This window comes from Myotis daubentonii, chromosome 5, assembly GCF_963259705.1.
Source record: "Myotis daubentonii chromosome 5, mMyoDau2.1, whole genome shotgun sequence".
In the NCBI taxonomy this organism is placed as follows: domain Eukaryota; kingdom Metazoa; phylum Chordata; class Mammalia; order Chiroptera; family Vespertilionidae; genus Myotis; species Myotis daubentonii.
This window is the reverse complement of record NC_081844.1, coordinates 29,616,828-29,642,534: the sequence shown is the minus strand read 5'-3', so window position 1 is coordinate 29,642,534 and position 25,707 is coordinate 29,616,828. Positions and strand designations below refer to the sequence as shown.

The window sequence follows — 25,707 nt, the reverse complement described above, 5'->3', positions numbered from 1 at the left end:
CGCAGCTGCATTGGGGCGGAGCCTGCTACCAGACGGCGAGAGGGGATTAGTGGAAGGGGGAATGAGTGGCAGCGTACATACGCAATAGCGACTGGCTGCCAGAATTCGGGCCTGACGTCAGGGTTAGCGTCCCGGAGCCTGGCTGGGTAGGCCAGGCACGTGGTTTGCTTGAGGCCTTGGAGATCGGGTGCTTTCTGGAGTTGAAGTGGCCTGAGAGCAGGAGAAAACCCAGGGATTCCCCTGTAACCCCTTTTCCTTTCTCCACCCATGGCTCTAGAAGCCCTTCTCTTCCAGGATTTATGGAACCAGCTCCACTCCCGAGCTAATGGGTTTTGGGCCATGGTTCCCTCCCAGCACTGAGGGATCCCAGACTCTAATTCCACACCCCACACCTGCTTCACACTAGGTCCCGGGACCCAAGCTTCACTGGACGCAGGCAGCATCCATCCTTCCCATTCAGGACCCAGAGGCCCGAGGTACTCAGCCCCGCTCCGGGACCCACGGAGTGCAGATACTCAGCTCCTCTCTTGGACCCAAGTATCCAGGTTCCCAGCTCCCCTCCTCAATCCAGATATCCCAGACATGTTTAGCAGAAACCATCACTTTATTCCTGGTTTGACTCCATGTTCACCAATTTGCCCTGGAACCAGGACAGACTACTACGAGCCAAACTGGAGTCCATAGTAGTTTCAGGCTGCATCTGGAGAGCGTCTTCTGACCCAGACCCCCAGTCTGCTTTTCCTGAAAAAAACTTCCCTGTGGCCTGAGCCTGGGGGGCTTTTTGGGGCCAGGGGACATTGAATCCTCTGCCCATTTCTGCCCAGGGCATGTGGCTTAGCTCATTGTCTATACACCCAGGGTCTTCTTCATGGCTTCATACACCACATAGCTGATGCCACCAGCCGGCGGCACCTTCAGTAATGTGGGGGTCATACCTCGGTATAGCCCTGGCCAGCCCTGCTGGGCCAGGATCCGCTGGAAGACTCCACACATGGTGGGATTCGAACCCTCCACAGTGTCTGCAGGGACAGGAACAAGCTCAGCGTCTCAGAGATAAGCTGGCCTCCCGGGGCGGGAGTGTGTGTGTGTGTGTGGGGGGGGGGGCGTCTGGAATGTTAGGGGATGAGGAGTGGAGCCAGGGGCAGAGGTTTGGGGGGTCAGTTGGAAAGATGACTTTTAGAGAAAATCAATTGGTTTAGGAGAGCAATTCGGGCAGGAATTTTCAGATTTCCTTTTTGGGAACATCTTTAAAAACATTCAAGCCTATTTGGGGGGTAACTTCTAAGATCTAGAGATTTTGGGGAGTGTGCTCAGGAATAGTTTGGGGACATTTTCAAGGTGAAGGGGGTTGGCTAAGGACCCACTTGGATGTTTGAGGTTGTTTGAGAGTCCATTTGAGGGAGTCACATCTGGGGGGTTTCCAGGGTTGTGGGGGAGTGGTTATGAATTTTGGGACATCTAAGGGTCAGATTTGGCAAATTTAGGAACCATTTTGCCTTTTGGAGCCAATTGAGGACTGGATCTGACTTGGAGAAGTTAGGAGGTCATTTGGGGGATATTATGTCTTGAGGTCAGAATGGGGGCCTGGGTCACATTTCGGGGGGGTTGTGATAATCATTTGGAAGATGGATGTTCATTTTAGTGATTTGTAGTATTAATTTGAGGGCTGGGATCAGATTTGGAGATGAGTGTAAAGTCTTGGTGGCTTAGGGGGTCAGTGAAGTTGGCCAAGATCAGATGTGGGAGTTTGGGGATGAGAAATTCAGAGGGTTGGTGGAGGGCCAAGCGGGGAGAGCCATACATGGTGGCCACTAGGGCCAGGCTGACCTTGAGCCTGCATCCTGGTGCGCACCAAAGTCAGTGGGTAACTGGCCATCTGACCACAGGTTGTGGACAGCGTCACTGACAACAGACTGACCAGGCCACTAGGGTCCGCCATGTCTCTGCCTGACTTCAGCCAGAAGCCTCTGAGTATCTGCAAGAGAAAGGGGGACAGGAGGAAGCTTGCTAGGGCCTGGGTTCACCCCTGCCACCCCCTCTGAGGGACCCATACCTCATAGACAGCCAGGTCGGTACAGGCATAAGGGATGATGCCGAGCATGTTGGGCAGGTAGCCACGGTAAAGGGCGCGGGTGCCCTCCTGCTCCAGGACCTGCTTGGCACAATCTAGCAACCCCTTGTATTGGCCTGTTCGGCGCAGGGTCAGTCGTGTCTTCAGCACCTGGGGAGGGTGAGGAGTAAGGCAGCTCATTTGATTTAATCCTCTCAGTGACCCTCAGCAGTGGCCATTGTCCCCATCTACAAATGAGGAAACTGCTCAGGAATGTGCAAAGCTGGGTGTCAGATCCAGAGCTCCCTGTCCCATTCCTTGGCCTGTGTTTGCTCTCAACCCTGGGTTCAGAAGTTCAAGTGCCAAGAGGGGAAGGGAAGTGACATGAGCCAAGTGGGGTATGTGGCAGCTTGCATTTAGCACCAGCCAAACATAGCGCCATGGGAGTGCAGGCTCCATCCAGGTGGCCAGATCTGCCAATTTTCTGAGCGAGCCAGAAATAGGAATTTTTATGAAATGCTCCAACATCAAAATATTGGCAACTCTACAATTTCGCAAAAAACAAAACACAGAGTGTGGTAGGCAAAATTCTAAGGTGGCCCTCAAGATTCGTGCTTCCCCTGTGTACTCCCCCACCTTGAATGTGGGCTAGACCTGTGAACTCAATGAGATGGCGCTCCCCTGATCATGTTACATGGTAATGACAAAGGGAACGGATTTTGCAGATGTAATAAAGGCCTCTAAGCAGTTGGCTTTAAATGAATCGGGAGAAATTGTCCTGGATGGGCCTGACCTAATCAGGCAAGTCCTTTGAAAGAGGTCTATTACCAGAGGTCGAAGTAGGAAACCTGGAAGCATCAGAGACACTCTCTGTTGGTCTGAAACAGCAAACTGTTACAGAGAGGACCACATGGTTGGCTTCTAGGAGCTGAAGACATCAGTCCCACAACCTTCAGCAACTGAATCCTGCCAACAACCAGGGCGCTTGGCAGAGGGGCTCAGGTGAGTTCGTTGGTAGCCAGCTGACACCTTGATTTCCACCTGATAAAACCCTGCACAGATCACCTCACTAGCCAGTGCCCAGGCATGAACCACAGAATCAATGAAATCTTTAAAAATCTGTAATTTTGCCCTAGCCAGTGTGGCTCAGTGGATAGAGCGCCAGCCCGCGGACTGAAGGGTCCCAGGTTCGATTCCGGCCAAGGGCATGTACCTTGCTTGTGGGCACGTCTCCAGTAATGGGTGTGCAGGAGGCAGCTGGTCGATGTTTCTCTCTCATTGATGTTTCTAACACTCTATCCCTCTCCCTTCCTCTCTGTAAGAAATCAATAAAATATATTTAAAATAAAAATAAAAATCTGTAATTTTAGCCATGGATGGTGTGACTCAGTGGTTAGAGTGTCCACCCTCACACCAAAGGGTCACAGATTTGATTCTCAGTCAAGTGCATACACCTGGGTCACAGGTTTGATCCCCATCCCTGGTTAGGGCACATGTGGGAGGCAGACAACCAATCAATATGTCTCTCTCACACTGATGCTTCTCTCTTTTTCTCTCCCTCCCTTCCACTCTCTCTAAAAATCAGTGGAAAAATATCCTGGGGTAAGGATTATTTTAAGCTAATTTAGTCTGTGGTAATTTGTTACACAGCCAGTGAAAACGAATACACTTTGAAAAAAACTTAATCAGATGAGGGCAAGAATTATATATATATTTAAATCTTTATTATTGAAAGTATTACTTATGTCCCCCTTTTTCCCCCTTGACCCCTTCTAGCCTGCCCGCCCTCTGCCCCAGACCTTCACAACTCTATTGTCTGTGTCCATGGGTTATGCATATGTGCATACAAGTTCTTTAGTTGATCTCCTTCCTCCCACTCAACCACCCCTACCTTCCCTCTGGGATTTGACAGCCTGTCCCATGTTTCTATCTCTCTGGATCTATTTTGTTCAACAGTTTGTTTTGTTCATTATAAGTGAGATCATGTAATACTTGTCTTTCTCTGACTGGCTTATTTCTCTTAGCATAATATTCTCCAGGTCCATCTATGCTGTCTCAAAAGGTAAGAGATCCTTTTTTTTTTTTTTTACTGCTGCATAGTATTCCATGATGTAAATGTAAATGTACCACAGCTTTTTTATCCACTCATCTATTGATGTTTCCAGATCTTAGCTATTGTAAATCGTACTGCTATGAACATAGAGGTGCATACATTCTCTCTGAAGAATGTATTTTGGGTTTCTTGGAATATATTCCTAGAAGTGGGATCCCTGGGTCAAATGGCAGGTCCATATGTAATTGTTTGAGGAAAAACCATACTGTTTTCCACAATGGCTGTACCAGTCTGCATTCCCACCACCAATGTGCTAGGGTTCCCTTTTCTCCACATCCTCTCCAGCACTTGTCATTGATTGATGGTAGCCGTTCTAACAGGTGTGAGGTGATACCTCATTGTCATTTTAATTTTCATCTCCCTGATGATCAGTGACTTTGAGCATTTTTTCCTATGTCTCTTGGCTATCGGTATGTTCGCTTTGGAGAAGTCTCTATTTAGGTCCTTTGTCCATTTTTTTCCTTGGATTGTTTGTCTTCCTTTTGTTAAGTTCTATGAATTCCTTATATTTTTGAAATTAACCCTTTGTCAAATGTATCATTGGCAAACATGTTCTCCCATTCAGTGGGCTCCCTTTTTATTTTGTTGATGGTTTCTTTTGCTGTGCAGAAGCTTTTTATTCTGATGTGGTCCCATTTGTTTATTTTCTCCTTAGTTTCCTTTGCCCTAGGTCACAGTGATGGCGAACCTATGACACGCGTGTCAGAGGTGACACGCGAACTCATTTTTTTGGTTGATTTTTCTTTGTTAAATGGCATTTAAATATATAAAATAAATATCAAAAATATAAATCCTTGTTTTACTATGGTTGCAAATATCAAAACATTTCTATATGTGACATGGCACCAGAGTTAAGTCAGGGTTTTTCAAAATGCTGACACACCGAGCTCAAAAGGTTCGCCATCATTGCCCTAGGACAGTGGTCGGCAAACTCATTAGTCAACAGAGCCAAATATCAACAGTACGATTGAAATGTCTTTTGAGAGCCAAATTTTTAAAACTTAAACTATATAGGTAGGTACATTGTTATTAACTTAATTAGGGTACTCCTAAGCGGGCCTTTGCTAAAAACATCCTCAATCTGATTGAGGTATATTCACTGAGGTCGACCCCTTCCAACTCTCCCATCCACACTCGTCTTGTATACTTGTTTCATCTCTCTCCTTTCCGAAAACTGACTTCTGCGCATGGGCCATGAAGTTTCAATCACACTGTACGTGCACACCCCCGCACATGGTATTTTGTGGAAGAGCCACACTCAAGGGGCCAAAGAGCCGACCACTGCCCTAGGACATGTATCCACAAACATATTGCCACAAGAGAAGTCTGAGATTTTTCTGCCTATGGCAGGGGTGGGCAACCCCTGGCACGCGTGCCAAACATGGCACACCAGTAACTTTTGCTGGCACTCGAAACCCTCTCTTATAATCTTCCATTTACAATTTCTGTGAACATTTGAGTGACTTAAATGTTAAATTACAAGGAACTGGCAAGACACTTGATGTTATGTTCGGTTATATAAAGGCTTTTGAAAAGAAACTGGAAGTCTTTAAGAGGGATGTGGATGGTGAGAGATTTAGATATTTCCCAAACCTCAAGAGGCACATCAAAGACCTCCCAAAAGATGACGGAACAGACTGTCAAAGCCTTCAAAAGCTGTTTTTAAACATCATCGAGTCAACTATTGAGCAGTTCTTCTCAAGATTTGCGAAATTCAGAGAACTGGAAGAGATAGCAAAATTCATGAGGTTTCCAGACAGCATGAAACTGGAGGAACTAAACTTACGAATGTTTTCATGGTTAGATAGACATGGCTGACTTTGAAATGCAGTTGATTGAATTTCAGAGTAGCTCAATTTGGAAGCAGAAATTTATTGACCTTAGAGTTGACTTGGAAAACATTGAAAAAAAGTGATTAGAGACAGGAGTACCAGAGAGAAGTTTCGAAAACGAACTATTGAGAACTTGGAATGCCATTCCAGAAAATTTTGTCTGTTTAAAAAACTTTGCAACCGCGTCACTCTCCATGTTTTCATCCACATACACTTGTGAGTCTTTTTTCTCAGTGATGAATTTTGTTAAGTCTCATAATAGGAGTAGTCTGACGGATGAAAGTAGTAGCTCGTGCATATCTCTGAAGGTCACGAAATATAAACCTGATGTAAAAATCTCTGTCATCAGTGATGCGGCAGCAAAAGTCCCACTGATAATATCAAACGGAGTCATAAAGTTTTTTGTCGGACTATCAGTGTACATGTATACATTAAAAAATAAATGTATTTTTCATCATCATATACTGTGTTTTTGTCTCTCGAATGAATTTTATTATTTCTTCAAGGTTCTTCACATACGTACACACATTAAGAGATATCAAGTAGGCGTAACATGTTCTCAAAAAATAAGGGTTGGCACGCAGAAGAATTTTGAGTCAGAGATTTTGCTGGTTTTGGCACGCACTCACAAAAAGGTTGCCCACCCCTGGCCTATGGTTTCTTCTAGAATTTTTATGGTTTCACAACTTACATTTAAGTCTTTTATACATTTAGAGTTTATTCTTGTGTATGGTGTAAGTTGGTGGTCTTGTTTTTCTTTTCCTTTTTTTGCATGTATTTGTCCAGTTTTCCCAACACCATTTATTGAAGAGACTGTCTTGACTCCATTTTATGCTCTTGCCTCCTTTGTCAAATATTAATTGAGCACAATGGCTTGGATCAATTTCTGGGGTGTCTGTTCTATTCCATTGATCTATATGCTTGTTCTTGTGCCAGTACCAGCCTATTTTGATTACAGTGGGTTTGCAGTCTAACTTGATATCTGGTGTTGTGATCAGACTTTCTGAAGATTGCTGCAGCCATTCGGGGTCTTTTTTGGTTCCATATAAATTTTTGGAGTATTTGTTCTGTCTCCTCATTTTGGCTATCCGTTTGGGTTTGTGACTATGTATTAGGTAAATCCTCTATGTCTCTTAATCTCTAGTGCAGTACAGTGTCAAATGCTGTTTCTGTCTAATTAGATCAGGCAAAGACTCAAAGCCTCCAGAGACCACCTCTGCCTACAGACTGATAGGATTCTGACTTGAATTGCCCCAGGCAATCATCCTCTGGTGTGGCAAGAGTGTTTTTCAACAGGATGGAGCAGTTGCTCCTTCCTGAAGGCTAATTGTTATTTTTAGTTGCTTAAGTGGCTGCAGGGCAAAGAGTTTTTCAATAGGGTGGGTCAACTGTCTTCCCCCCAGGCAAAGCAAATGTCTGTGTGGGAAAGATGTCCTCTGCTGTGCAAGCGAATGACTCAGCCCAGGAAACCAGGGATGTCTGCCTACTGAGCTGTATCCCCAGAGTACCCAATCCTGGCTTCTGTTCACACAGCTCCAGTCCACTCCACCCTCCCTCTGCCAGAGCACAAGGTGGGTGGCTCCACAGGGAATTTTGTGTGTTGACCCTTTAAGTGGGTGCCTGAATTTTCAGCCGTCTCTTCCTGGCAGATAGCAACCCTATTGCTTTTCACAGCCAGATATTATGTGGGTGCCCTTCTCAGTTGTGGTGCTCTCTGCTGGGGGGCCCAGCTTGGGGATTAAATCCCAGAGTTTTCAGTGGCAACAGCTAAGATATCTCTCTGGAACTTCGGCTGCTTCCTGTGGGTGCCCAGCCAGCCCTTTTGCGTCTCTGCCCCTCCTACCAGTCTCTATGTGGTCTCCACTTTGGGTCCTCCAGTATGAGGGTTCTCTCTGTGAGTCTTTTGCTGATTATTCAGGAAGTTTTCCCTGTATTATAGTTGTAATTCCAGTTTGTTCCTGGGAGCATATCTGTGCAGCATTCACTTACTCTGCTGCCATTTTTTAATCTCTGGAGTATTTGTTCTAGATCTGTGAAATATGCCGCTGGTAATTTAATAGGGATTGCATTGAATCTGTAGATTTCTTTGGGTAGTATGGACATTTTAATGATGTTAATTCTACCAATCCATGGACATGGTATATTCTTCCACTGGTTTATATCTTCTTCTATCTCTTTTTCCATTGTCCTGTAGTTTTCCAAGTACAAGTCTTTTACCTCCTTGGTTAAGTTTATTCCTAAGTATCTTAATTCTTTTTGTTGCAGTAGTAAGTGGGATTGTTTGTTTGTTTTCTCTTTCTGAGAATTCATTATTGGTGTATGAAAATGCCATTGATTTCTGGGTGTAAGAATTGTATTTAAAATAAATTTAAAGACCATTAAAGAACTAATGAATATGTTCCTGGATACATAGACTCAACATCATATAAATAATAGCAATCTCTAACTTGTTTATGAATTGAACACCATCCAAGTTAAAAACAATAGTTGATTCTGTCTTTTGAGCTGGACAAATTGCATCTAATTTTATATAGAAAAATCAACAGAGAATAATAGCCTGAAAAACTGATGAAGGAGAGAAGAATGAAGAATGAGAAGACATAAAAAACTGTATAGACAGTAAAATGATCAGTGCTTGCCAGGGATTCAGGGAAGGAGGTAGGGTGAATAGGTAGAGTAGCTTTTTAGGGCAGTGAAACTATTCTGTATGATACTGTAATGGTGGACACACATCATTATACATTTGTCAAAACCTATAGAATGTTCAACACCAAGAGTGAACCCTAATGTCCTATGGACTTTAGTTTAAAATAATGTATCCATATGGCTCATTAATTGTAACAAATGTCCCGCCCAAATGCAAAATGTGAATAATAGTAGAAACTTTGTATTTGTGGGGAGAAGTATATGAGAACTCTCTGTACTTTTTGCTCAAATTTTCTGTCAACCTAAAACTGCTTTACAAAATAAAGTCTATTCATTAAAAAAAAAAAATTAAAAGATAATGGTGCATGAATAGACACCAGAGCAACAAGAGGAGAAAGGCCAGAAATAAACCCAAATATATACAGGAATTTTGTAAATTAAAAAGGTGGCATCTCTGATCACTGGGGAAGAAAGGATGAGACTCATTCAATAAATAGTGTTGAGGTGACCAGGTAGCCATCTGGAATAAAAGTCTGATATGAGCCTGGCTGATGTGGCTCAGTGGTTGAGCATGTACCTATGAACCAGGAGGTCACAGTTCAGTTCCCGATTGGAGCACATGCCCAGGTTTTGTGCTCCATCCTCAATAGGAAGCATGCAGGAGGCAGCCAATCAATGATTCTTATCATAGATATATCTGTCTTTCTCCCTCTCCTTTCCTCTCTGAAATCAATAAAAAAATATTTTTAAAAGTGTGATACTGGGAGTGGGGGTGGGGGTGGGGGGAAGGAATGGCCTATAACATGTTTGTGCCTGAAGAGAATTTTATATTGAATGAAGAAAATGTCTGTAAATATTTACTTAAAAGGCTAACTTAATGGATAGGAAATGATTAATACCTTAGTAGCAATATTTGGGCTGGATGAAAATTGATTGTTGCTGAAGAAAAAATTTGAATAAGATCAGCAAGTATAAAAAACTAAAAAAACAAAAGTTTTTTGTCATCCTAAAAAAAAAAATAATAATAAATAAAAGTCTGATACGTATCTTACATGAAGAAAAAGAAGGAAAAGTGGAGAGGGACAGGGGAGGAGGAAGTAGTTGGAGTGGGCAACTAATTTTCATCTTTTATGGGTCAGCTATTCTCTTACCTCCATGGGGTTGATGAGCGTCTGGGAGGTGGCCACAGCCAGGGAGCCAGCAAGGAGACGTTCCTGAAAGGATGGGGACCCATGCCCTTCACAGAAATAATTCTTACACTAGGACAGGAGAGAGGAGCAAGAGCGAATAACTAACTGTCTTTCTACCTGAAACCCATGTGGAGAGGACTAGAGGGTGAACGTCTTGGATAGTGATCTGAGTTTTGGGGAAGTGGTGAGGACTTAAGGGTGGGACTGGGGAAAGCAGACCATCCCCCACCTGTTCAAAGACGGAGAACTTGATGGCGTACTCAGGGGCTATCTTGAGTATGTTGATACCATTGCCCCGCCATAGGGAGTGGAAGCCCCCCTCTTGGGCCATGCTTCGTAGCCCCCCCAGGAGATTCATGAAGTTCGTCTTGGAGGAGTAGACCTGGCGGTAGAGAGGTCCCTGGGCCTGTGAGAAGTCCTTCACCCTATTTTCATCCCCATCCCATCTTGGAACTCAAGCCCATCCTGTCCCCAGCCACACAACCCCTTCCATATCCCCATTCCTTCTCCAGCTCCTTTCCTGGCTGGTCCTAGAATTCTCTCACCAATGCAGACCCAAACCCCACACTGAGCCACATTTCCATCCCATCCATCTTCCTCTGCTCTCCAGCCCTACTTTGTCTTCAAAGATTCTCATCCTCAATCCCTGATTACAACCCCAACCCTGTCCCTGGTACCATTTTCTCAACTCCTTCCCCAAGTCAACTCCATAGATAGGAGGTGATGGGAGGTGCTCCAGGTCGTTTTTACTCACATGCCCAAACACAATCCATCAGTTTCACATTCACATCAGCTCCATCGTCATCCCCAATTCAAACCCCTTTTCCATTTCCATTCAACCATCCCATCGGCCTACCTGCTTCCAGTTCACCCTCCCACCCCCATCCGGAACTCCATCAGCTCCATTTCTGTCCGTCCCGACCCCAATGTCTTCAGTGCCATGCACCCCCCCTGCCCCCTGCACACCTGCATGTACACCTTGGCACGGTCCAGGAGGGCTGTGCCAGTGTGAGACACTGCCCCAGCCGTGGCTCCTGAGAGCAGAAACTTCCACCAGGCTCCCATGTTATCCACTTCCAGGACATCCATGGGCACCATCAACTGCTCTCCTGTGTCAAGAACCAGCAGGGCAGACCCAGCTGCTGCCCATACTCAGCCAGGCTGGAACCAGACACATCTCCAGAACCCCCTCCTGGCGAAAGGCCCACCCCGGTCCTCACGGCTTCAAGATGAAATTCTAGGTCTGCTTGGAGGGAAGTGGGCCATGTAGAGGGGTGGGCAGTGTGGCTTTCTCCCCGCAATGTTCTGGCTGGAGATTCTGAGTGACCTGTATCTCACCTGCTGTGATATGAGGTGCTCCAGGTCGTTTTTACTCACATGCCCAAACACATATCCATACACGTGAGTACAGCCTGGGTTCCAGAAGACAGGTGGGGGTGGGGGCGGGGGTTGAGGAGGGGGCGAAGCTTTGGTGAACAAGGCCTTGACCCTCTTAAATAGGGTCTGGGTCCTTGAGCAAGGGTTCTGGGCTTCCTCAGGTTTCACTCCCATGGCAGCTAGAGAGTCAGGACATTGAGGTTCAGATGCCTGGCAAGAGATTTGCCTACCAGCAATCATGTGGGAGGTTGTAAATTTGCCTAGTAAATTTGGGTCCCGGGGATAATGAGGTCACAGAGGCCCTTGTGACCTAACTGGATATGGTGGACAGACTGAGGGTCTCCCCTCACTCTGCTCATCCCTCTAAACCTGTGAATGTGTTATGTTACATGAGCGGGGGGAGGGTGTTATGTTTGTAAACGGAATTTAGGTTACTAACCAACTGATAGGGGGCTGGACAGGTAATTCTGGATCAACCAAATGGGCCCAAGGTACTCTCGTGAGTCCTTAAACAGGGAAGAGGGAGCCAGAACAGTTGGTGTTGGAGTTATACATTGTGAGCAAGACCTCAAGGCCATCGCTGGCTTTGAGGATGGAGGGAGGGCCACCGGCCATGGAATGCAGGCGACCTTTAGAAGCTGGACAATGCCTTGGGGGCCTCCAGAAGGAGCCAGCCCTGACGACAGCTTAGTTTTAGCCCAGAGAGATCCATGTCATGTACCTGACCTCCAATATAATTCATTGGTGTTGTTTTAAGCCACCAGGTTTGGCATCATTTGTTACAGCAGCCATAGGAAACTACTACAGGGTTTCATTGTCATGGCAACAGGAGATGAAAGTGAGAGAGAATGGGACAGCTCTGGAGTTTGGGGGAGAGAGACACAATTGATACCCCCAAAAGACAGGAATAGGTTTGGAGTCAGGAAGACCTGAGTTTGACTCTCACCTCTACACTTCTTGCTGTGTGACTTTGGAGTACCCGCCTTACTTCTCTGAGCTTCAGTTTCCCCCTCTGGAAACGGGAAGTAATGATAAACTCTACCAGATAGTGTTGTCAGTAGGATCCAACAAGAGTCTTCACTGAGGGCATCTCCATCCTCCCCCAAAACACCCTTTATTTTGTAGGTGGGGAAACTGAGGCTTAGAAAGAGAAGCTTGTCTGGTGTCACACTGCATGTCAGTTGCAGAGCCTCCTAAATCCCAGCCGTAGCGTCACGGGATATAAGAATGCAGGCCCGAAAATGGACGTTAACTGGTCCAATTAAATAAACTTAAAATGCTGACACTCTATGCAAGCACAGTGGTAGTAACACTGGCAATGCTAATTCCTTGTTGAAAGCTGTGTATATTACATAACAATTTTTCTGGTGGCATGACTCCGAGATAGCAATATCCTTTGACCCACTCCTGGGAATTGATGCTGAGGACATAGTTCAAAGGAAGTAAAAATACAAAAGTTAGCAAGGTTTGATCCCTTATTTGAGTATGTGGAAAATCGTATCTGTGGATGTGCGTATGTATCAGTGAGCTACTGCGACATAATGAAGTACCGCCCCCCCCCCCAACACCTCTCCCCCTCAGCAGCTTAAAATGCAAACAAGATAGTAGCTGCAGTTCACTTATAACCTAATCCTGGAAGTGATATACCGTCAATTCTGCTGTATTCTCTGGCCCAAACAAACTCACCTTGGTACAGTGAGAGAAGGGATTATACAAGAATGCAAATACTAGAGGCAGAAGTCATTGGGGGACATCTTGGAGGGTGACTATCACGGTCCACACAGGAGAGTTTGGACATGTAAAGACAGGGAGAAAGTGGAATGATGGGTCTACAAGCCAAGGAACACCAAGGTTTGCTGGCAGCCACCAGAAGCTGGAAGAGGCCAAGAAGGATCCTCCCCTGAAGTCTTCAGAGGGCGCGTAAGCATGCCAACACCTCGATTTCTGACTTCTACCCTCTACAACTGCGAGAGAATAAAGTTCTGCTTTTGTACGTGTTTTTTAAAATGTCTTTATTGTTGAAAGTATTACAGATGCTCCCCTTTCCCCATCCCCCGTGACCCCAAATCTCTGTTGTTTTTATTCATGATAGCCAAAAGGTGGGGAAAAATCCAAGTGTCTACTGATGGGTGAATGGACCATCCAGACAATGGAATATTACTCAGCCGTCAAAAGGAAGTAAATTCTGACACATACTGCAACATAGATAAATTCTGAGGACATTATGCTCAGTGAAATAACCCGACAAAAAGGACACATACTGTGTGATTCCACTCACAGGAAGTCCCTAGAGTCAGATTCAGAGATAGGAAGTAGATGGTGGGAGCCAGGGGCTGGGGGAAGGGGAGTTAGTGTGTGATGGGGACAGAGTGTCAATTTGGGAAGGTAAGAAAGTTCCGGGGACGGATGGTGGGGATGGTTGCACAACAATGTGAATGTATTTAATACCACTGAACTGTACACCTAAACATGATTAAAATGGTGTGCTCGCTTTAGCAGCACGGGTGCTAAAACTGGAATGATAGAGATTAGCATGGCCCCAGCACAAGGATGACACACAGACTCATGAGGCAGTCTATATTTTTTTAAAAATGATTAAAATGGTAAATTTTATGTTATGTGTATTTTACCACAATACAAATATATCCATCAAAAAATGTGTTGTTTTAAGCCCCATTTGTGGTAACTTGTTATGACAGCCCTGGGAAACGAATACACTTGTGTAATTAGGAACAATACGAAAACAATTAGAAGGGCTCCTGCAGATGGACTTCTCCTTGCCCCACTTCACAGATGTGGAAGCTGAGGCTCAGCAGAGTCATTTCTTGGTCTCCTCCAGCTGTGAGTGATGGAAGATGGTCCATGTCCTTTTCCTGTGGGTAGTTTGAGGGTGTCCCACCTCCACCCGCCCCTTTCGGTAAAAACCACAATGAAAAGAGCTTAGAAATGTATTCCTTTTGTTCTTTTGCTTTGAAATAACACATACAGGCAGGGATGTGGGGCATGGCAAAGGTGGGGAGAGGTGGAAGTCTTGGGGAGGTCCTTTACCCGTCACAAACAGTGGTTCCTCTTCTGCAGTCCTTTAATGGGGTTCTCCAAGGACTTGGGGAGGAGTGGAGGAAGGGGACCCCCAATTAAGAATCCAACCATAAAGTGCAGAATGTATATGGGGGTGTTGGGGCTTGGGTTAGTTGGGGGCTGGGGGTGGGGTGAGGGAATGTCTGCTCCTCTCCATAGGAAAGTAGACCTGGAATGAGTTCTGGGGGTTTGGTTCATTTTGCATGATCCGAAGGATGGTCTGTGTAGACAAACCTGCTCTTGGCTTCCACCTCTGAAGCCCGAGGAGAGGCTGGTAGTGCTGAGGCTGGGGGGAGGTCCCCTTAATGTGTCCCCCACCTCAGATTGCCTCACTGCCGGCCCCCAAGAAAGAGCAGCGGGACCCTCCAAAGGACCCAGGCTCTGGGAGTTATCAGCTCATAAGGTGGGGAGTGGAAGACACTGCAGAGGGTTGGGGGGAGCATTGGAGGGAGCATTGTCCTCATAGGGCCCAGAGATATGGCCATGCTGGGGAAGTGGGGGGATCCAGTGTCTGTGCAAGGCGTGAGAGGGGCATCGAGCCATATCAGGACATTGAACAAGTCCCATGGGTTTTCTGGAGCCAGGAGGCCAGGACGTGGGGCTCTCACAGGCTCCCAGGTCCATGTTGTGGTGGGGAAGGTCTCTGGGCTCTCATGTGTGTCTGGGTGAGGGGCCATATGGAGCCATTTTGCTGTGATTAGCCTACCGGGATCTAGATGTGGGATCTGAGCCAGTGTCTGAGAGGATTCAGGTCAGAATCCAGGGGCTAAGGAGGTGGGATCCAGTGCCTGGGAGTGTCAGGGTCTGTTTCCTGTGGGTGGAATTTCAGTATCCAGGGCCTGCGTGAAGGGATTAGAGAGCCAACAGCTACAGTTGCCAGGACTCATGGCTCTGCCTCTGGGCTCTTGTGACTGGTTTTAGGAGCCAGGAGCCGGTGTCTCAGGGCTTGTGGATCTGGAATCTGGTGGGCTGGGGGCTGAGGACGTAGTGGTTTAAATGTAGGGATCTGGCAGTCAAAGCAGAGGGATCTGGGACCCAGTGAGGTAAAGGAACTCAGGAATCCACTGGCTGGGATGAGGGGATCTAGGATCCAGTAGTGGGGGCCCCAGGATCTGGGCATCACATGGCCAGGAGCTGGTGGCTGAGGTTTCTTAATATTCAGGATCCAGTGGCCAAGCTTGGGAATCCAGGGATTGGAGCGTGGAGGTCTGGGATCTGCCAGTGGGGCTGGGGATCTGGGATCTAGTGCTGTAGGAAGACACTGGATCTGGTGCCTGAGGGAGCTGGGGTCTGGGTGCTTAGATATAGGGATATGTGCTCCTGCAGTTAGGGTTTCAAGATTCATTAGATGCGTTGTGGGGGATCCAGTGGTTAAGACATGGAGGTCTAGGACCCAGTGTGTGTGGGACGGGGGTGAGGGGAAGGGAGTCAGGGAAATATGGAACCCAGTAGGTGGGATGTGGGATGCAGGACCCAGTAGATGAAGTATAGGGATCCTGTGGTTTGAGTGGGATCCATTGGCTGGGCCATCAGTCTCTGAGGTGTAGGGGTCGTCATGATTGAGGCGAGGAATCTTAGTGAGGCCGGGTCCCTCACCTGGATGTGACCCCCAGAGCCTGCTTCATGTTCTCGTAGACCACATAGGAGATGCTCACAGCTGGGATAACCTTCATGAAGTTGGGGGCGATGCCCCTGTAGAGGCCTGGTATGCCCTCCTGGGACAGGATGTGACGGAACAGACCCAGCATGGAGAGCTGGGGGGCGCCCTCGATGGAGGCTGGGAGGGGTAGGGGCCAGGTCAGGTCAAAGGTCCTCCTCTCCCTTCCCCCTCCCACCCCTCAGGGCTGGGCCAGGTGGCAGTTACAGCAGGATAAAGGAAGGTTAGACTAACAGCAGGACCTACCACTCAAGAGTCAGGACTTCTACTGGCCTTGGAATGGACTGTTCACCTTTTCACTTCAATCTGGAGGGCCCAAGTTTGGGGACTATTCAAAACAGAGTAGGTATGAGTGTGTGTAGTGGGAGGGGGCACAGTAGTGTCCTCTTCCTGGAATGATTTGCTCCCGCTTCTCCCAGCTAACTCATCCTTGCAACCTCCATTCTAAAGCCAGTTCTTCATGGAAGCCCTCCTGGGCACCCCAGTCTAAGTCAGGCTCCTTTTCCCCTTTATTCAACCCTAAATCCATAATCAACTGTGGAATGGCTTATTCGGCATCTTTCTTCCTCTCCAGCCTGTGAACTACATCTGTCTTATGGCCTGATAATCCTTCAGCAAAAATCATGGGACACAAACACTAACATTTCCTAGGAAATTCTCAAAATAGATTCAGGGATAGTAGGGGAAATCAAGGAAAGAACCCATGAAAGAAAAATACAGAGAAACACAAGATGATAACCAGCCTGGCCCTGCCCCTCCTTAACCCGTTCCTCACCTTTCCTTATGAATCCAGCCTTGCAAATTAGATCTCGAATGACCAGCCCAAATATGCTGACGTCTACCAAGCGACCTCCCAGCTAAGATTGCTAGGGCCCTTCCACCACTCGTTGCATCCGCTCTCCTAGTTAGGGCAAAGGGCTCCCATTCCATGGTCACAAATGGGTACACTGAGGCCCAGAGAAAGGTTGGGAATTGGTTGGGCCATGCAAATCCAGGAGTATTCCAGCCTGGGATTCTACCTACCCAGGAGGAAGAGCTGGGGAAGTAGAGGTGGGACCCAAATTGTGAGACCTTCCCACCCATCCTCCCACCCAGGCCTCACCTTGGGCCTGCATACGGGTCCGGACCAGGGCCAGGGGGTAACTGGCTATCTGGCCACAAGTGCTGGAGATAGTGCCACAGGCCAGGAGCACGAGGATGCCCGGGTCAGCCGAGTCATGGCTATATTGCTGGAGCCACCGGTTCTTCAGGGTCTGGGGTGAAGAGGGGAATAGGGTGGGTTGAAGGTGGGTGACACTAGGACCTTGGCTTCAGAGACCTCGCTATATCCCATGACAGCTAGTTCAGCACTTTGTACCCCTAAATGCAGCACAATCATTTTACCTTCACCTTCTCACTCAGTCCCCACCTCTACCCTCTATGGTATATGGAATGATGGCCCCCCTAATCCCTGGATCATGTGAATATGGAATCTTACATGGCAAAAAGAATTTTGCAGTGGGATTAAGTTAAGGATCTTGAGATGGGAGATGATCCTAGAGTATTCAGGTTGGTTCAATGTCATCACAAGAGTCCTTATAGGAGTCAGAGAAGCCCTGGCCAGTGTGACTCAGTTGGTTGATGTTGTTTCGTGCACCGAAAGTTTGCCAGTTCGATTCCCAGTCAGGGCACATGCCCAGGCTGTGGGCTTGATCCCCAGTAGGGGACATGCAGGAGGCAGCCAATTGATGTTCTGCTCTCACATCGATGTTTCTCTCCCTCTCCTTAGACATTCCCAGACCTGCTCTTTTGTCCACTGCTACTTTTGATTACACAGCCTGCTTTATTATCTCCTGTGAGTGCATCAGGATCTAAAATTACTTATTTGCTGGTTGACTGGCTTCCTAGTTTGCTGAAGTGGTTTCCAGGAGGGCAAGGGTTGTGTTGTTCTCGTTTGATACAGCAGTCTGCCCAGTGCCCAGCAAATATGGGGTCCCGACTATCATGTGTCCTGAGACCCCGGAAGGCTGAACTGCAGGGGTAAGTGAAAGAGTGAGGCTATCTAATGCCTGAAAGGGTTCCCCAGGGTCCCCAGGTCCATGGTGCTTCTCTCCCAGGATTGTCTCCCCTGGTTCTGGAGTTCAACTGAGTCAGCCCCACAGGAATGGGTGGCCCGTGGGCAGATCCCAGAGGGAAGAAGAAAGGAGAGAGGGGCGGGCTGCCCACAGACCTCATAGACGGCCAGATCGATGCCCGCGTAGGGAATGATGCCCAGCACGTTGGGCAGGTAGCCATGGTAGAAGGCACGGGGCCCTTCTCGCTCCATGATCCGCCATGCACAGTCCAACAGCCCCTTGTACTGGCCCGTCCGGCGAAGGGTCAACCGTGTCTTTAGTACCTGGGGAGAACCCGGTTATCCCTGGAAAGTTGCCTCTGGAATCACTACACCCAGGAAGGAAGACGCCTATAAATAGCTACTCCTGGAAGGAGATACCCTGAGAATAAGTGAATTTAAAAAACCGCTTTCTTTAGAATCTTCTTGTATCTCTAATCTCCATACTTAAAAATGGTTACATGTGGCAGCTACGGCTAACAGTCTTCCAATATCACGGTCCCTTCTCCCTTAATAAAAGGAACCATAATTTTCAGGAAATTATGGTCCATAGCCTTTAGAAATAAAGACTACATTTCTCAGTTTCCCTAGGCGTAGGGCCATGTGATTAAACCCTAGCCAATGAAACAGAAGCAGAAGGAGAAGAGGTATGTGTAACTTTCGAAAAGCATCCTTAAAGGCAGAGAGATGTTCTTTTCTCTGTCTATTCTTCCTTCTTGGCTGGAATGTGGATGTGATGATGACTGGAACAAGAAGTCATTTTTGTCCACAAGGTGGATGCTACATGCGGAGGTGGTGGAACAAGGTAGTGGGAAGGAGCCTGGGTCTCTAACACTTTGAAGCCACATGCCAGCACTGAACCGCTCACCGCTAGACTTCACTTAAGTGATTTGCGTTTTCCATCACTCAGAATCCTACCTGACGCACTACACAACCTAAAACCTACAATGATTTCTCTGAAAACAGGTTTACCTAGAAATGATACCCTTGGGAACAAGCATTTTGGAAACCAACATCCTTAGAAGAGGTGTATCCATAAATGGCTTCTCCCACAATGGCCGTCTAAACAGTTACAACCAACACCACCATCCCCAGAAGTCACATTTCAAATTGCAGTTCCCAGAGAGGCTAGACATGAAACAGCACTGCTATAACGAGCTACGGTCTGAGTCAGGGAGAGGCAACGTTATAATCCCAATGCTTATCACACCACGAAGAGAAATGACTATTGCAGGCCTCCCCACCCTGCAATGGGGCCTCAGTCAGGGTCCCCCCCTTCTCACCTCCATGGGGTAAATGATGGTTTGGGCTGTAGCACCAGCCAAGGATCCAGCCACAAAGCGCTCCTGCACATGCAGTGTCTCTTGCTGTCCCCGAATGGCCCGCTTGAACTGAGGGTGGGAGACACAGCGGTGGGCAGGACCTCAGGGGGTGAGCTTTCCATGCACTTGGACCGCCCCTTTACTGTCCTCCTGTCATGGGCATCATGCAGGGGAACAGATGTGCACTCCTGGGGACCTGCAGACATCCCCTGCCCCCAAGCCAATCCTCTGAATCCTAACTCATGCCTCCCCACAATTGCCCCCACCTGCTCATAGGCCATGAACTTGATAGCTGACTCAGGTGCAATCTTGAGCACATTGATGCCGTTGCCACGCCATAGAGAGTGCACGCCCCCCTCTTGGATCATGTTCCGTAGGCCCCCAAGGATGTTCAGCTGGTTGGTCTTGGAGGAATGGACCTATGCAGAGAGACAAGGTGACTTTGCAGTCCCTCCCAGGGCCCAGGTCTCAGGAAGAGGGTGCGTCTCTCCAGGGCCCCTTACCTGCATGAAGACCTTGAGGCGGTCCAGAGGGGCTGTGCCTGTCCGTGACACGGCGCCCGCCACTGCACCGGCCACCAGCTGCTTCCACCACATGCCGGTCAGCTTCTCCTGCTCTGAAAACTCATCAGGGATAGTCAGGCACTCGCCAATGTCCAGGACCTGAGGATGCAGGGGTGGAGAGATGTAACACAGCTCTAAACAGGGGTGTCTCCAAGAATCCTCAGACACCCAAACAGTCCATCAATGAATCTTGGAGATTCCCTACCAGATCCCACCAAAACATCCAAGTCAGGCATCTGTCTCCTATGTAAGATCCTAATATCCCTCCTTGGGGACTTTGACCAAATGCCATTGAAGGATTTCCCACATAAAGATCCCTCCAGAGCCAATCAGATCACTCTGAAGGATCCCACTCAAGGGTGTCCCACATAAGGATTCCAGAAGAACCTTCCAGGGCCACACAAGATCCTACAGGGGACCTCTCAGATAAAGCGCCTCGCAGATCCCTTCCTAGGTCTCACCAAATCCCATAGGGATTTCTCCCACAGAGATAATCCCTCTAGAGTACTCCTATAAACTTCCCAACCAAGCCTCCATGAATTCCCTCATGAATTTCTGCACCTCCCAAGATCTCACCATATCCCACAAATGGATCCCCTCCAAATGCATCAGTTCCTACTAGAAACACTGTTCAGGAACTCCCCCTCCCCCGGAAATGGCAATCTAGAGCACCCCCCCAAATTCCTGTGGATCCCATTGGAACCTCTGGAGGCAGTGGCTTCTTGTCTTTTCAGCAGCAGAATCCTTAATTGAGGCATTTAAAAACCAGAAAGGGAGCTGCGTGGGTTGAGGGTAGGAGGCCAGGTGCCCTATTTGGTGAGCTCTTCCCTCCCTGTGCTCCCAGTACCCACAGCCTGCTCCCAGAGGCCCCTCAGGAAGTCTCAAGGGCTCCAATCAGGTTGCAGAGACCTCCTCAAATGGGTCCTCAGCCCCCCAGTTCTGGATGGAAGGAAAGAGGAGCCGAGTCCCATTCCTTGGCTGCTCCCAGTGGCTCCTGCTTCTAGATCAGTGGTTCTCAACCTTCCTAATGCCTCGACCCTTTAATACAGCTCCTCATGTGGTGGTGACCCCCCAACCATAAAATTATTTTCGTTGCTACTTCATAACTGTAATTTTGCTACTGTTATGAATCGTAATGTAAATATCTGATATGCAGAATGTATTTTCATTGTTACAAATTGAACATAATTAAAGCATAGTGATTAATTACAAAAACAATATGTAATTATATATGTGTTTTCTGATGGTCTTAGGCGACCCCTGTGAAAGGGTCGTTTGACCCCCAAAGGGGTCTCAACCCGCAGGTTGAGAACCGCTGGCTTACAGCATCCTGACCCAGCCCCTCCGTACCCTGGGGAGACCTGAGCTAGGCCCCCAGGGGAGGAGGAAAGCCACCCCCACCTCACCGTGGAATGCTTCCAGAAGTAGAGCACGTCTTCCATATTCTCCAATGAATGCAACAGGAAGTGGTCACGCCATTCCTGCCAGTCGATAGTCATAGTGCCGTCACGGTCCATGCTGGGGGGTGGGATAGAATCAGTGCCTGATGCTGGGGGGTGGGCTGGAGTGAGGCTCTGGTTGGATTTGGAGGTAGACCAAGCTCGACTGCACGGAGAGCTGGCCATTTTACAGTGGGGGAAACTGAGGCTCAAAGCAGTGAAGCAACTGGCCCAAGATGGACTTGACTCCAAAGCTCAACTTCTCAGCTCCGACCACCCTGGTACTTGGTCTAAGGCCCAGAGGCTCCAGGCAATCAAGGGATCCCAGGGGCCAGAGTTACCTGGGATTCTGGACCCCAACTACTCACCTGTGTAGAATTTTCTGTGCCTGCTCCAGAGAGATAGAAATGCCCAGAGCTTGGAAACTCTGCTGGATCTCAGAGACATCGATGTGACCTGGGAACCAAGGTGGGGAAGTGTGTGTGTGTGGGGGGCCCTGGGGCCGCGGAGCAGGACAGTTTGAAATGGGAGTGGTTTAGCAAGACCGGGGATCCAGAAACCTGGGTGAAGTTTGTGGCAGGGTTAGAGAATCCCTGCCCCGCTGGGATCAGAGAATTGGGACTGGGCAATGTTGGGGGATCCTCTGATCCATGAATAAATGAAGAGGTGAACATCGGGGTAATTATGGGGCTCCCTGCACCATAGAGGATCAAGAGGTGATACTGGAGACCTAGAAGATACCTTGGAGGAGGAGGGTCTCTGTTCCATAGGAAATCCAGGAGCAATAGGGGGGCTCTTTGTCCCTTTAAAAAATCTAAGGGTAAATAATAGGGGTCTCACTCAGGGAAGAGAAGGTTTGATGGGCTGGCTGGGCCCCAAACCACCTACCTAGCTGGGGGTGAGGAGGGTTCCTAAAATAGCCTGTGAGTCATCAGGGAGAAGCGGGCCTTACCCCTCCTCCTGGCATCACCAGTTCTATGCCCATTGGCGTCTCCCCGGCTCCCACAGCCCCATCCCTGGGCCTTACCATCCTGATTCCGATCCAGACTGTGGAAAAGAAGCAGCAGGCGCTGTTCCCGCTCCTGCAGGTATTGGGTAAACTCTTCAAGGTCCAGCCCGCCATCTGGGTCAGCACCACCCTCTGGGGAGAGGCCCTGGCAGCGGGGAAGGGACAAAGGGAGCTCCAGGAGGCTGCTCCCCATCTGGAGAGGGCATAGCCAGCGTATGTCCCAGGAAGCCAGGGCCCCTGGTGCCTAGAGGACAGGGACAGGGGCAGTCACCCCTCCCTCCGTCGGCTGGCTTGTCAGCAAGCTGTCCAAGGCCACAGAAGGGCTCTGGGGTGGATAGCGGTTGTCTAGTTTTCCCAGACAGCAAACTGAGGTTCTCCAAGGTCAAGGAACTCATTCAAGGTTACCGAGTTGGGAGGTGGGAGGTAGCACTGGGCTCTTGTCTCTGAAAGCCTGTCCTCCCAGCTGTCTTACAAAAATCTGGCCCTATGGCAGTTTCAGCAGCTCCCCTTAGAGACAGCTCTGGGCAATGTGGGGCAAAGACAGGTCCAAGCTGAGCGGCTATAGGGCCTGTGCTTTCCCGCTGGAAGGTTGGACTGGAGGTGTCAGGATGCTATAGAGCCACCCCAGTAGCATCTGGGGCTACAGGTGTGGGGGACACCTGCATTGGCCCAGGGGCAAGTTCATGCTTTGGTAGGTGCATTCCCGGAGGAGGTGGCCTGGGACAGGATCGGGTCCCTGGCTGGGACAGCCTGGGGCTGGGAGCCAGGTCTGGGAAAGGGCAGGAATGTAAACAAAGAGGCTGGGGCAACTGGTGGGGAGGGCAGTGGTGGCCCAGAGGAGGGGGAAGGGGAGAGCGTGTCTGCGGGGGTGGGAGCAGGGTATGTCTTGGGCTGGGCAGAGTTGACCCGAGAGTGTGTACGGGGCAGTGGGCAGGAAAGCAGGCCAGGCTCTATTCTCAGGAAGACATCCCCTGCCTCGGGGGGACGAGGGTGGGACCCCAGCCGAACCGCAGGCTCCGGGCCACCCTAGCCCCGTTTAGAGCGAACTTGTTAGGCCCAGACACGGGTGGGCAAGGGGAAGGGAACAGAGCCGCCCAGGTTGGGCACAGGTGCTGGAGTCCAGCCACAGGCAGTTCCCGGCGGCTCCCGGCGCTCCATTCAGGGTCTCGGGTTACCCAGCGCCCGCGGGGCGCCAGCGCGGCTCGCCTGGCAGGGGTACCTGTTGGGCGGCGCGGTCCGGGTCGCCCCCGCTCAGCCGGGCCAGCCCCTGGCGCAACTCCTGCACGTCCACGCGGCCGTCCTTGTTACGGTCCAGCTCCTCGAAGAGGCGACCCCAGCGCTGCCGCCGCTCCGCTTCGCCCGGGCCCCCCCGCATGGCGCCCTCCGGGGGGGAGGGAGGCCCGGCAGCGGCGGCCTCAGCCGGGGCTTCGCGGCACCCCCTCCCCCCCGGGGCCCCACAGGGCCAGCTCCGCGGCCACCGCTACCGCAGCCTCCGCGCGGCCGGCCGGGCTCGGGCACTGGCAGAAGGCAGTGACTGCTAGCCGTCGCCGCCCGCGTCAGAACCTGCGTCGCCTTCCCGACCCTCTGGGGGAGGAGCCGGGGCGGAGCTGGGGGCGTGGGGCGGGTTGTCGGGGATGCTCGGGAATGGCACAGCCTAGGGCACAGCCTCGGGGTTCATTCCGGGAAGAGGGAAGAAGGGCCGGGTAGATCCGCGATCTCAATTCTGTTTCCGGTGTGCCGCCTCTGCGCGCCTCAGTTTACCTTCTGCCCAAGGTGGCACGGTAGGGAGACATCAGGGGCTGGGCTCCGTCACCTCTTCCCACTGACCTCCCTCTCCTACCAAGGTCTCGTTTTCGCCAGCCATGCTCAAGAACCAGCCCTACGCCATCTGGCCCTCCGTCTGCTCGCCGCTCACTGCACGTCCCCCCTCGGCCACAGAGACCCGAGAGCTCGGCGCGGCGCTGCCTCTCGTCCCTTCATGCCACCCGCTCGCCTTCTTTCTCTGCCCCACTCAGACCGGGAAACGGAAGACCAACGCGCGGCGCAGCTGCAAAGTCCATTTCCTATTCGCCAAACCGCGGGAGCCTTGCCCGCCGGGCCCGCCTTGCCCACCCGCCCCGGGCAGCCTCGGGCTCCGCCTCCCCGGGCTCGCCCCGCAGTCTTTCGGGGCCGCGGCCCCACCCCGACGCCGGGCCGAGTGCGCTCTCCTGACCAGCCTCGGGTGGGGGCTCGGGGGGAGGGGGTCTCAGTGTCCCAGGCGCGGCTGGGGACCTACACCGGGTGGCGGAGCACAGTAGGCGGCGCCCCAGCCAGCCGTGCCCACGGCAGCTGCCGAATGTCCCTCCCACTGGTTTCGGGCGCAGTTTCGCTATTTATCATTAGGGGGAGGGGCGCCCAGATCACTAGACAGCGGATAATCATAACAGCTCACACCGACACAGCGTTGCTCATGCCAGGCCTTTTACTCACCTCTCGGGTCGCCCTGCCAAGCCCTATGAGGCAGGTGGGACTGGCCTTCCCACTTCCCAGGTGAGGAAACAGGAGACTATGGCGCTCTCCCCAGTCCAGTGCCCAGTAAGGGCACAGCAGGAATTTATCCAGACCTGGGATCCTTACCCATCACTCTATATACCCTAAAAGGGATTAACTTGCCCGTGACCATCCCTCTTCACCCTAGAGTCCCCAAGAGGAGGTCGTCTTATTAACGTCGTTCTTTATCGAAAGACGCAGCCATAAGCACTGGTTTCCACTCAGCTTCTGCCCCAACAGGTGCGCCTCAGACCAACAAGCCTCTTATAGATGCTTTTACGTAAAGGTGGTCCTTGCAGGTGCCCTTCATCCTGGGGGTTACAGATGTTTCTCACGGAGATACCCCAAACAGGTGTTTTCTCAGCTACATCCTGACAGGTGGGCCTCAATACACATACACCTCTGTCCTGCTGCCCCCCCCGCCCCCCCCCCGCAGGTGCTTCAATGTGGCTGTGCCTCATACAGATCTTCTCAGGTCTTTCTCTCATGTGAGCTCAATTCTATGCAGATGTTCCTCATACAAGACTACAGTGGGGCCTTGACTTACGAGTGTCCCGACTAACGAGTTTTTTGAGATACCAGCTGTCTCTCGGCCGATTTTTTGCATTGAGTTGATAGAGTAATTTGAGTTAACGAGCTCCTTAACGAGCTCGGTCTCGGAACGAATTAAACTTGTAAGTCAAGGCCCCACTGTACTTCCTTCACCTCACAGGTGTGCTTCTCAGCAGAAATCCGCCCAGGAATGCGTTATACAGCGTCCCCACCCGCACGGGTGTTTTCGTGTTAAGTATACACCCGTATGGGTCTGTT

General features: G+C 49.9%; 2 protein-coding genes and 1 non-coding gene across 5 annotated transcripts; 1 reads left to right on the top strand and 2 right to left on the bottom strand.

Moving 5' to 3' along the window:
- Positions 1 to 768: 768 nt before the first annotated feature.
- SLC25A41 (solute carrier family 25 member 41) lies at positions 769 to 11,382 on the bottom strand. The gene is made up of 7 exons (XM_059695256.1): positions 11,171 to 11,382; positions 10,798 to 10,954; positions 10,061 to 10,213; positions 9,793 to 9,900; positions 2,054 to 2,221; positions 1,828 to 1,975; positions 769 to 1,019 (listed from the first exon to the last, which is right to left on the bottom strand). Exons 1-7 carry the CDS (start codon positions 11,380 to 11,382, stop codon positions 847 to 849), a joined length of 1,119 nt encoding a protein of 372 aa, XP_059551239.1. The 3' UTR covers positions 769 to 846.
- Positions 11,383 to 13,691: 2,309 nt separating this feature from the next.
- LOC132236243 (U6 spliceosomal RNA) lies at positions 13,692 to 13,793 on the top strand. The gene has a single exon (XR_009453206.1). It is a non-coding gene; the product is annotated as a U6 spliceosomal RNA (small nuclear RNA).
- On the bottom strand, positions 13,771 to 25,288 carry SLC25A23 (solute carrier family 25 member 23). 3 transcript variants are annotated; one of them, XR_009452979.1, is made up of 11 exons: positions 23,588 to 25,273; positions 22,387 to 22,513; positions 21,728 to 21,815; positions 21,327 to 21,438; positions 19,861 to 20,019; positions 19,624 to 19,776; positions 19,319 to 19,426; positions 18,153 to 18,320; positions 17,046 to 17,196; positions 16,190 to 16,271; positions 15,926 to 16,063 (listed from the first exon to the last, which is right to left on the bottom strand). XR_009452979.1 is itself a non-coding variant. In XM_059696941.1 (10 exons), exons 1-10 carry the CDS (start codon positions 23,741 to 23,743, stop codon positions 15,879 to 15,881), a joined length of 1,407 nt encoding a protein of 468 aa, XP_059552924.1. In that variant the 5' UTR covers positions 23,744 to 25,270; the 3' UTR covers positions 13,771 to 15,878. The 3 variants fall into 3 exon arrangements, 2 of the variants coding, with proteins under 2 accessions (XP_059552924.1, XP_059552925.1); XM_059696941.1 differs by lacking the exon at positions 16,190 to 16,271 and having other exon boundaries at positions 13,771 to 16,063; positions 23,588 to 25,270; XM_059696942.1 differs by lacking the exons at positions 16,190 to 16,271; positions 19,319 to 19,426 and having other exon boundaries at positions 13,771 to 16,063; positions 23,588 to 25,288.
- Positions 25,289 to 25,707: the final 419 nt, after the last annotated feature.

Coding starts and splice junctions, on each gene's coding strand:
- SLC25A41 (XM_059695256.1), bottom strand. CDS start 11,382: ATGGGAGTGAAACCTGAGGAAGCCCAGAACCCTTGCTCAAGGACCCAG. Junction 10,214..10,797: donor GTGCCAAGGTGTACATGCAG/GTGTGCAGGGGG, acceptor CTCTACCGCCAG/GTCTACTCCTCCAAGACGAA. Junction 1,020..1,827: donor CACCAGGATGCAGGCTCAAG/GTCAGCCTGGCC, acceptor CTGTCCCTGCAG/ACACTGTGGAGGGTTCGAAT.
- SLC25A23 (XM_059696941.1), bottom strand. CDS start 23,743: ATGCGGGGGGGCCCGGGCGAAGCGGAGCGGCGGCAGCGCTGGGGTCGC. Junction 20,020..21,326: donor ACTTCTGGAAGCATTCCACG/GTGAGGTGGGGG, acceptor CTGCATCCTCAG/GTCCTGGACATTGGCGAGTG. Junction 17,197..18,152: donor TCGATCTGGCCGTCTATGAG/GTCTGTGGGCAG, acceptor TCTTCACCCCAG/ACCCTGAAGAACCGGTGGCT.